At 43.6% G+C, this 12,035-nt stretch overlaps 1 protein-coding gene across 2 annotated transcripts in view; it reads right to left on the minus strand.

Annotated features, from left to right (window-relative positions):
- Nucleotides 1-1,516: 1,516 nt before the first annotated feature.
- The window catches only part of LOC141131791 (acyl-coenzyme A amino acid N-acyltransferase 1-like), a 102,187-nt gene continuing 91,668 nt past the window's right edge, over nt 1,517-12,035 (minus strand). For both annotated transcript variants that reach the window (XM_073619470.1, XM_073619481.1), the window contains one exon: nt 1,517-2,113. In XM_073619470.1, the coding sequence (XP_073475571.1) occupies nt 1,517-2,113 (597 nt within the window). The remainder of the gene's footprint in view (nt 2,114-12,035) is intronic.

The raw sequence follows: 12,035 nt of genomic DNA on the forward strand, positions 1-12,035 counted from the left end.
GACCTGCTGCCTGGGGATTGGCCAGATTCCCTCAAGTATGCAGATCAGGACCTCCTGGCCTCCGCCCACTAACTTACAGAAGCTTCTCCAAGCCTCTAGATCCAGGGGGAGGTACAAGAGACCTGCCCTGTAGAGCCATCCAGCCTGACCTGCAATACAGAGTACAGACTCACACAACTACCATGAGTCATACACTAAATTAGTGTGATCTGTACTCCATTAGATTAATTGGAGGCCAAGTAAAACATCAGGGGTCCTTTAGATCCCAGATCTCTAATTAAAAAAGAGACTGTCGCCAAAAAAAGACATAGGGGATTTTTTTTGTCCCCAATATGATGAAAAAAATGTCTAGCCAAAAAAAAAAAAGATTTTAAAAATGTGTGAAGACTTTAAAGTTACACCCCACCCCCTCCACATAAAAGTACAAATGTAAATTCACATTTCATATCGCACACCCGCAAAAACTTTGATTGTGCTACACATGTTACATATCACCACACATGCCAGGGAGAGATCAATAATTCAAGGTCCATTATTCACGGTAAACTCTAAACCAGTGGTTCTCAACTTCAGTCCTCAAGTACCCCCAATGGGCCATGTTTTCAGGTTTTCCTTTACTTTGCACAGCTGCTTTAAATCAATATCAATAACATGGTATTGATAAGAGCTATCTTATCTAAGGGAAGTTCCCAAAACATGGCCCATTGGGGGTACTTGAGGACTGAGGTTGAGAACCACTGCAGGCGCATGCAGTTTTAAGGTTTGATAGGTTGGGTATGTATTTACTCGGCAGAGCCCCCCCACCGTCCCAAAGCATCCCCCCCCCATGTTGAGGGCATGTGGCCTGGTATGGTTCAGGAGGGGGGGTGCTCGTCCATCCCCCCCCTTTCTTGGCATGCCAGGCTGCATGCTCAAAAAAGGGTCTGGTATATATTTGGGGGAGGCGCGCCTTTTTTATTATTTTGGCGTGGGGTTCCCCTTAAAATCCATACCAGACCCAAAGGGCCATTGTTAAGGACGCAACGGCCGGCTTCCTGGCTCGCTCCTTAACAACCAGCTATTCACTGGTTGTTAAGGACACCGGCAGCCCTGCTCCTTAACCTGCAGCAACTAAACATAGCTTACACACTATCCTACATGCTGGCAAAAAAACGCTAAAACTTTAGCATTTTTTATCTGACGTTTTTACAGCAGTTTTTAGCTTTCTAGTGTACATGAGGGCTAATTGTTTTTTTGTGTGTTAAAAATACATCAGTTTCTCACCTTTTCAATGCCTTTAAGCTGCTTGCTCTTTGTTAAAAAGTGCCATTTCCCCAAATTTCCAGGGAGGACACACACTGAAAACATCACCAATACCATTTGTTCATTAAGATACAAACGCATGCATGACCAGTATTATTTTTTCAGTTGGTCCAATGCCCCTACAGCTGCCAATCACTCCCTGTTGAGGAAAGTATAAAAACATGCAAAGTATATCTTTTTCATTTTTTTATTTATTTTCGTGACCAGTCGTTCCTTACAATTTATTCTTTTTAGAACATGGAATATTTTTACGTAAGAAGTCCTGCATTATTGGCCAGCTGATTTCCTGAGCCTGGCAGTGTGGGACAAGTTCTCCTCCCCACAATATCAGATTTGGTGGTACAGATATTTTTGATACAGGACAGAAAGGAGAACACGGAGGTTCTAGGAGGTGTCCAGCTCCAGGATAACTCTCTATGTACACGTCATTCTTGCCCCACTTTTTTGCTCTGGCTAATGAAAATCTAGCAAAATGTAAGCTTTCACAGGACTGATCATTTTCTCCCACCAGGAAGAGGATGGGACCTTTGGCCTTTTCCACTGGAAGTACATTGGCCTGGTTTTCTGGTTTTGTTGGGTCTCCGAATGAGAGAGATACAATGCAAGCTTCAGAGGGTGTTATCAGTGTCCTCTCTCTTTGGTATGGAATTCCAGGCAGAATAAGGTCCCCGTAACTGACGGTGCTGCCGGTAATTGCCACGGTTCCATTGATGCACACTGTAGCAGCAATCTGTGGTATATAAGACGCCATGGCTAGAGCTATCTCAGCTCCTTTGCTCACACCTATGACTCCAACTCCACTTCCACACACCTGAATGACATTCAGTAACAAAGGTTAATGTCTGTTAAAGCTGAACAGCTAAATGCACATGACCCATTTTCTGTGATGAAGATAAAAGCAAAGTTTTTGCAGTGGATTGAATAAATCAGTGGATCATGGGGGCAATGTCAGGTTCCTGTAAACTCTTCCTCTAGTTCCCTGCCGTACCAAGGTATGGTCTTTCAGTTGGAGTGCTGCAGGGAGTGTCAGAAGACTATGTGTGCGCTGATTACCATACTTGTATTTCACTGAGAACTACAAGTCCATCTGCTGCAGTGGAACACTGGACGTGCATACTTTCCAACTGTCCCTGATTTGCTAGGATAGTCACACTTTTTAGTAAGCTGTCCTGCGATGACCATGTCCATAGCAGCAACCATGTCTGCTCTAACTCCTAGCCGATACACCATCCCTCCACTCTGCCCCTCCTTGCATCTATCCTGGCCCTCTCCAACATCTCAACCCCCACCTCTTCACTGCCCCCCCCCCCCCCCCAACTCTGATATCCCCTCCCCAGCACTGATCCCCTTGTGGATCTTCTGCTAACGACATCTCCTCCTCCTCTCCCCTCACGCCGCCTACAGCTGCTGCAAGGGAGCCACAGGAGCATCAAACGCATTAAATAAAAGCCCCCACTGCTGTTCAAACCCCCCTTCCTGTACTTGAATCTCCAGCACCACTGATCTTCTGCTGTGTGTCCCCCCTTTCAACTCCCCAGCGCTTTTGGCTGGCTCCCCCCCCCATGCAGCTGGAGCGGGAGATTTTTGCAGTGTTCGGGATGGAGAGTGGGTGGGGGGCAGTTACCTGCCCCTTCCTGAATGAACACATTAAGTGATCAGTACCGATCGCTACTATGTTCATTCCTCATTGAAGCATAGTAAACTGTGTCTACTATGTTTCAGTTTGTGAATAAATAGGAGCCTCTGTAGTACTTCTATTCATTCATTTGCAGTGCAACTGAGGCTGTAGAGAAAGGGACTAACGACTCTTTCTCTGTCTCAAAAAAGAGACATCGAGGGTATAAGATCCCTGATATCTCACCAAAGCCCCCTTACAGGGCTGTAAAAAAATGTAAAAATAACAAAAATTGTTAAGTAAATACATAAAAATAGTAATTATGTGAAAGCTAGATTACGCAAAAAGAAATATATCAGTTGCAAGCACATCCAGTGTGTATAGTCAATTGGTGCTGTGCTATCAACCTCAAGATAATAAACACAAACGTTTAAATAACATAATATATCAATAGTAAATTTATGCGAATAAATACACTTTAAAACACAAGAAAGATGTGAAACCTTTCCACAATTCACAATTCATAGTTTAAAAAGTCCAAAATTATCCAATATAAAGTGATATCAGGAAACTTCCATGTGACACCATCACCAAGAAACCCCCAAGCTCACCTCACATCAGGGCCCCAATACTGCCAATATTGCCAAAGAATGTTAAATCAGCAGCTGCGGATAGTTGCTCCAGATTAACTAGTCATCAAAACATCAGCTGTACTCCACTCAAAAAAGGGGGCTCACGTTGGCAAGACGGGAACATGTAGGGTGGAGCCTTCACAGACAGAGGACAGACAGTGAGACTCAAAGCAAATATCGGAACCTGCAATCCCTGCTTTAGTGCGCCTTGTTTTACCATTCAGATAACTAAGGGGAGGTGGCTGAGTACTTAAGACTGGGCTTATCAGGGATCTGTCACGGCAAGCTCCCTGTGCAACTCTGCATGTGTAGGAAACAGCTTCTGCTCCATAGACTACTGCCCCACTGTAATTTGCCCTCCTGACCTTCCAGTACTGTGCCCTTTTGCCCCAATGTAGTTTTCCCTCCTAAACCCAGTACATGGTTCCTGGTGCTCCCCTGTACTTTGCTCTCCTGACCCACAGTACTGTGCCCTGCTGCCTCCCCTATAATTTTGTCCTCCTAACACCCTGTACTGTCCCCTGGTGCCCCCCATACTTTGCCCTCTTGACCACCCTGTGCAGTGCCCTGGTGCCCCCCTGAACAAGACATTCCTGGCTGTGTTTCTGTCCCTTATATGAGAAATGTTCCTATATATACAGTATTTAAAAAAATAACTGTTACATACAGTATATAAAGCACCGCATAAATTGTCGGCACTATGCCATATACAGTATCTCACAAAAGTAAGTATACCCCTCACATTTTTGTAAATATTTTATTATATCTTTTCATGTGACAACACATCAGAGCTGATCAGTGTGTTTCTCCTCCTTCGCTGTCCAGTTAGCAGGTTGTGGGCTGGGAGGTGACACCACTGTATTCCTTAAAGGCCAACTCTATCTGTTGCACCATGTTACACCCTTATTTAAGCTCCATCCGTAGAAACATGGCATTCAGTCACAAAGATCTATGAATGAACTACAAGTCCATAGCTGCCAACATTTCAAAAAAGTTTCCAGGGACACCTTTTTTGCTCTGTGTCCAGCAAGACCTTGTAGGGTGGAGAATGTACTTTAATTTGGGGTTGGGCATTCATCTACGGTAAAGTGGGCATTGTTCTACATGATGCATATTGTTAACCTATTATTTTTTTTTTTTTTTACAGGCTTATACAGTATCTCACAAAAGTGAGTACACCCCTCACATTATTGTAATTTTTTTATTATATCTTTTCATGTGACAACACTGAAGAAATGACACTTTGCTACAAAGTAAGGTAGTGAGTGTACAGCTTGTATAACAGTGTAAATTTGCTGTCCCCTCAAAATAACTCAGAGCCATTAATGTCTAAACCGCTGGCAACAAAAGTGAGTACACCCCTAAGTAAAAATGTCCAAATTGGGCCCAAAGTGTCAATATTTTGTGTGGTCATCATTATTTTCCAGCACTGCTTTAATGCTCTTGGGCATGGAGTTCACCAGAGCTTCACAGGTTGCCATTGGAGTCCTCTTCACTCCTCCATGACAAAATCACAGAGCTGGTGGATGTTAGAGACCTTGCGCTCCTTCACTTTCTGTTTGAGGATGCCCCACAGATGCTAAATATGGTTTAGGTCTGGAGATGTGTTTGGCCAGTCCATCACCTTTACCCTCAGCTTCTTTAGCAAAGCAGTGGTCGTCTTGGAGGTGTGTTTGGGCCGTTATGTTAGAATACTGCCCTGCGGCCCAGTCTCCGAAGGGAGGGAATCATGCTCGGCTTCAGTATGTCACAGTACATGTTGGCATTCATGGTTCCCTCAATGAACTGTAGCTCCCCAGTGCCGGCAGCACTCATGCAGCCCCAGACCATGACACTCCCACCACCATGCTTGACTGTAGGCAAGACACACTTGTCTTTGTACTCCTCACCTGGTTGCCACCACACAAACGCTTGACACCATCTAAACCAAATAAGTTTATCTTGGTCTCATCAGACCACAGGACATGGTTCCAGTAATCCATGTCCTTAGTCTGCTTGTCTTCAGCAGACTATTTGCAGGCTTTCTTGTGCATCATCTTTAGAAGAGGATTAGGTTCAAGTAAAATATTTTGGACCCTTATACTACTGAGTTGTTTGATTCTTGCTTTATAGTGTTAACAGGATGTCTGAACCCAGGGTGTCAGGTGGGTTGGAAGGTTCACTTGATCGTGGCCGTCCAGATGAGCAGGTAATTCTCAGCTGTCCCCAAGGGGGTCGTGCTACATTTGGGGGCTCGTCGTATCTGCAGCAGGCCCCAGTCAACTTAGATCGGAGCCACAATCTGAGTGGGAAGCCGCATCCATGGCCACGGTCGCTTGTGGTCAAAGTTATGGGACTCCAATCGACAGAAGCACTATTCTGGAGATCTCAGGGGGTGAGCATACCGAGAGGGAGATCAGAAGGTGGCTGAGAGCTTTAGTGCCTGAACACCGGACTTATATATTGGAAACTGAAGCCTCCGCAGAGATGGATCAAGTCGGGGCACTGATAGAATAGAAGTGCTAGTGTGTTTTCAGGAAGAAGAGATCAGCTGAACGAAGGAAGTGATGGCAAGGGTATTCTTCCTCAGAAGTGAGAGAGAAGGGATTGAGAAGCCACCTCTGACAAAAGCCCAGAAGAAAAGTTCCATGCCATTGGGGACTGATTCTCAAAGGGCCAGCGCCCCTCCACTCTTTTTACACAGATATGAGTCGTCTGGTCGATAGCCTGGTGAAGAATGGGCCTGAAAATGCTAATCAAAGTTATAGAAGATGTTTTTTTCTGGGCAGTTCCCGACGCCTGTGGGAGAAGACGAGTTTGAAACCTGGATGAGTCAAGCTTTACAGGCTATGGAAGAGTGGAGTGTTTCAGAGGCTGTGAAATGACAGCGACTTAGTAGGAGCCTTTGAGGCCCAGCGGCTGACGTGATCTGTAACCTAAGGATGGGCAAGAGGACTTGTGTTTCCATGGACTACATTGAGGCTTTGTGTACTGTTTTTGGAAGAGTTGAAACAATCGCTGATCTGATGTACAAGTTCAACCACACCCATCAACAGAGAGGGGAAAGTTTGCCCGAGTACATCTCTCGGGTAGACCGGATGCTACACCAAATCATCCTCAAGAAAGGTCTTGACCCCAAAGACGGTGATCAGGCACGACTGGACCGGGTGCTACATGGGGCCCGGCCCAACCATCCTATTGTGTTGAAGTTGTTATTGAAAAGGACCCAGGAGATGCCAACCTAGCCTGAATTGATGAGAGGTTCGAGAAGAAGATCCTCTGTTGGAAGGAAAGAGTCAACGACCAAGAGATGAGACTCCTGTTACTGGAAAGAAAGAGAAAGTGGTGGCCTGCGCTATTCATGCTGAAATGGAGTTTTTCTATGACGACAGCAGGAATCGAATCTGAACCCAAGGGATCGACTCCCCCTGACACCCATAAACTAGTTGTAGAACTAGGGCCAACGGAACTCATGGCGCAGGTAGCACAGGCTCAGACTCAAATGTACCACGTGCTGATGCGCGTAATGGAGACCCAAGCGAAAGTTCAGGAGCAGGGGACTCGGGCAAATGAACCAAAACAGTACTCAGGACCAGAAAGGAGATGCTATGGATGTCGAGAAGCCGGTGATTTCGGAGCCAAGTGACCCAAGGTGGGTGTCAGCCCTCAACTCCTCAATGAAGTCTTGAGGGCGTTACAGAAACTCCTTTTCCCTAAGCCAGCAGGAAACTTCAAGGGACCTCAATAAGTGAGCTAGTTGGTCGTCCCAAGGAAAGGCTGTGCTCTAAGGACAAGAAAAGAAATTGGAAAAAAAAACAAGAGGGGAGGACGCAAGCTATCAATCCTCTCGCACTCGCCTGTGTTCAAGCACGACCCAAATTTAAAATCCCCGGAAAATGGGAGAAGGGGACAGGAAATCAATGCACACCTCGCTAAACAAGCAGTTAAATCTCAAACACCACCTCCAAGGAGGCCTATTAGAGCACATGCCTTAGAGGCACCTGGAGGGAACCTACCAAATAACGTGGGGCCTTCCTCTATAGTATCAGTCCAAGTGGAGGGCATTTATACGCAAGCACTATTGGATAATGGAGCTCAAGTAATGCTACTGTATCAAGACTTCTACCATACAGTAAGTACTTGAAACACATCCCCTTGTGTAAACTTGATGAGCTGGAATTTTGGGGAATTGGAAATCAGAAGTGCCCTTATGATGGTTACATACCTATCAAGATAACCTTCGACTCTGTTTAAGCTGGAAGGCCAGAGACTTTCAACCAGGGGCGTAACTAGAAATAGCAGGGCCCCATAGCAAAATGTTGTACGGGGCCCCCCTGCAAACAGCCCCCCCACAGCTGCCCTAGTGTCAATGCAGCGTGACCTGTGCCACATATAGCGTGACCTGTGCCCAATGCAGCGTGACCTGTGCCCAATGCAGCGTGACCTGTGCCCAATGCAGCGTGACCTGTGCCCCATACAGCGTGACCAGGTGCCCAATGCAGTGTGACCTGTGCCCAATGCAGCGTGACCTGTGCCGAATGCAGCATGACCTGTGCCCCATACAGTGTGACCTGTGCCCCATACAGCATGACCTGTGCCCCATACAGCGTGACCTGTGCCCAATGCAGCGTGACCTGTGCCCAATGCAGCGTGATCTGTGCCCAATGAAGCGTTAACTGTGCCCCATACAGCGTGACCTGTGCCCCATACAGCGTGACCTGTGCCCCATGCAGCGTGACCTGTGCCCAATGCAGCGTGACCTGTGCCCCATACAGCATGACCTGTGCCCAATGCAGCGTGACCTGTGCCCCATACAGCGTGACCTGTGCCCCATACAGCGTGACCTGTGCCCAATGCAGCGTGACCTGTGCCCCATACTGCGTGACCTGTGCCCTATACAGCGTGACCTGTGCCCAATGCAGCATGACCTGTGCCCAATACAGCGTTGCCTGTGCCCAATACAGCCTGGTCTGCCTGTGCCCCATACAGCCTTACCTGTGCAGAGGAAGAGGCAAGCCACCCGGATCAGCAGAGAGCGGGACTGCCCGCTGTAATAGCTTTCATTTGAATTTCCCGTCTTCCCAGGGCTTATCGTCACATAGCCCCACCTCTTGGCCTGACGCCTTTGATGACGTCACACGTCCCGCATTAATATATATAAAACACAAAGCGCTGTGATGCTAAATAGCTGATAATTACACATAAAACCAAGTGAGGCTGCTATCAAAAGAGAGTGTTTTCAGAGTCACTTAAAAAGAATAAATAATGATATTTGAAGCGCTTCACAATGTGCATGAAAATGAATATATAAGAATAAATATAAATAGTCAAATAAATCCAGCGGTGAGTAAAAATTCCTAAAAATTCCTACAATCAATCAAGATCGCACCAATCAGGTAATGAATCGCAATATGATCAGGTGGAAAATGGCAGGTACCCCAGGTATGGGGAACAAGGATACTATCAACATTCAACTAGAACTGAACCAAGAGAAAATCAATATAATTCCAGAAATGACCCCAGAAACTCCTACCAACAACCTCATAGGGATCAGCCAAGGGATTATCGGTATGATCAGGATAGGAGAGATCATAGGGACTATCAACAGAGCAATGGTGAATCTCGAGACCACCAGTCCAATGGTAATAGGAATGGGACCAGAGAATATGACCAATACAGATATCCTGATAGGAGGAGCCCATTGCCTACCACCAATAGATACGAGCCTCTTAGAAATTACATAGAGGAAGAACAGTCAAGATCTTTTTTAGATTTCCGCAGAAACGAAGATCCCCCACCCCTACAGGAATATACAAACAGAGAAAGAAGTCCAAACACGATAAAAGGGGATGCAGAGGAGGATGGCAAACCCAAAAGAAAAAGAGAGTACTAGGGGAAGGCATCTACAACCTCAGCGGCAAAGAGCTCACACGAGCGGAATTAATCACACTGGACAAAGGCCTTAAATATGCACCAAAAAAGAATCTGGACAAATTCCAGATGTATATTGACATACAAAAATACACCAGGAAATTGAATATCAAGAAATACTTATTATCCAGACCACCATCTACATTGAACAAAGGAGTGGAACTTGGCAGAGGAGTACAGCATAGTGATTTAAGAAATAAGTCACTATTCAATCCACCCTCTACAAATAATGAACATATTGAGGTATTTAAAAAAATGGTGATCAAAGACCTGGAACAACTCAAGTTCAGTAGAATCTCGGAATCCCAGCATATACAACAAGGTATAAAACCATAGGAAGCAAATAAAGATATTATAATTAGACCGGCCGACAAAGGGGGCGCCATTGTAGTACTAACTAAGGAATACTACCACCAGGAACTGATGGGACAACTTAACGATAATAACACATATCTGAAACTCAGTAGCAATCCTACTAGAGAATACAAACGAGATCTGTCCTCTTTGATTCAAAAAGGAATCAACAAAAATATTCTATCCAAAAAAGAATCTAGATATTTAGTACCGGATACATGTAGAGTTCCAATCATTTACACCATCCCGAAGATCCATAAGAATGCTGAGGCACCACCAGGAAGACCCATCATTAATGGGATTCAATCGATCAATGCAAGACTAGGGGAATATGTGGACAAATTCTTGCAACCCCTAGTACCTAACACTAAAGCTTATCTACGTGATACCAAACATTTATTACAAATATTAAAATCTCTGACCCTGGACCCTAATGGAAGATATCTGTTAGCAACTGCTGATGTTGCTTCACTGTACACAATAATTGAACATAGCGATGCAATAGAAGCATCTAAATGGGCTATGGATTCATTCAGCCATCTAATTTCTAAACAGAAAAGATTTCTTCTTAGAAGCCTGGCCTTTGGTATTCAACATAACTACTTCTGGTATAATGACAATTATTTTCGACAACTAACGGGTATTGGGATGGGAGCTAAATATGCCCCAAGTGTAGCCAACATATTCATGGCAAAATGGGAGGAGAATGCCATCTTTTTAAATACTCCGAAGGAACTGGTTCTATATAAAAGATTCATAGACGATTGTATTATTATTTGGAAGGGTGATGAACTGCGTTTAAGATCCTTTTTCCAACGTTTGAATATGAACCAAAAAAATATTAAACTTGAACATCAAATTAGTGAGACTAAAATCCAGTTCCTTGATCTTGAAATAGAACTAACAGCCAATATCATCAGCACAAAAACTTTCTTCAAACCGGTGGAAAGGAACAGCTATATACCAGTAACGAGTTGCCACTATGAGCCATGGTTAATCAACATTCCGAAGGGCCAGTTTATTCGCTTACGGAGAAATTGTTCAGAAAATAATGACTATCTTAAACAAGCTCAGTGGATAGGTAAGAGGTTTGAAGAAAAAGGGTACAATAAATGTTTTATAGAAGAAAAAATAACAGAAGTCAATCAAACCTCAAGGGAAGCGCTGATCCAAGATAAAATCAAGGTAAATGACAAAACAGATGACATACCTCTGATAATGGACTTCAGTATACAACACAGGAGGATGGAGAGGATTAAAAAAGGCATTGGTCTATTTTAAAAACTGACACTACTTTGGCTAATATATACTCCCAGAAAAACCGAGATTCATTTATAGACGAGCTCCAACTCTAAGGGACATCATAGCTAAAAATGTACCCAACCCACCCAAGAGAATAACTGATTTAACCTTTTTTCAGGGTAAAGGATTCTATCCCTGTAAAAGGTGTTATGCTTGCATAAATACTAATCAAAATGGATACAAATGTCAGAAATTTTCTTCAACAAATACTGGACAAGAATTTGAAATAAAGGATTTTATATCTTACAGGACTGAGGGGGTGGTATATGCTTTACAGTGCTCCTGCTCCCTCCAATATATTGGCAGAACGAAGCGACCAATGTGGAAGAGAATAAGAGAGCATATCCAGAACATTAGAAAAGGCTATCCAAAACACAGTGTTTCAAAACATTTTGATAGGTATCATAACAGAGACCCTAGGGGTCTCCAATTCTGGGCTATTCAAAAGTATAAGGCTCATTGGAGGGGTTCCCATAAAGTGAGGGAACTCAGCAAGAATGAATCCAAATGGATATTCCAGATGGGTACATTAGAACCCCATGGTTTGAACATTGAATTCGACCTGAATTGTTTTATTTCTGATTTTTAGAGGTTTGTCAGATTTATATATATATTTTTATGGTATATATTTTAATTTTATTTTTTATATTTTATTTTTTATTTTTTATTTTTATTTATTTTTTGGTCCAATATTCTCATTATTTGTCCAATACCATTTTTTTCTGAGTGGCAATATTTGGTTCAGTTCTAGCATATAAATAATGGTCATCATCCATTTTTGCAATATTCTATCATGGAATTTTTAGATTTTAATTTTACATTTTAATATTATTTCCCTATTTCTTATATCATATCTTATTTTAATTTTATATATGCAAATTTTATATATATATATATATATATATATATATATATATATA

Source organism: Aquarana catesbeiana, linkage group LG01 (genome assembly GCF_042186555.1).
Source record: "Aquarana catesbeiana isolate 2022-GZ linkage group LG01, ASM4218655v1, whole genome shotgun sequence".
Classification (NCBI taxonomy): domain Eukaryota; kingdom Metazoa; phylum Chordata; class Amphibia; order Anura; family Ranidae; genus Aquarana; species Aquarana catesbeiana.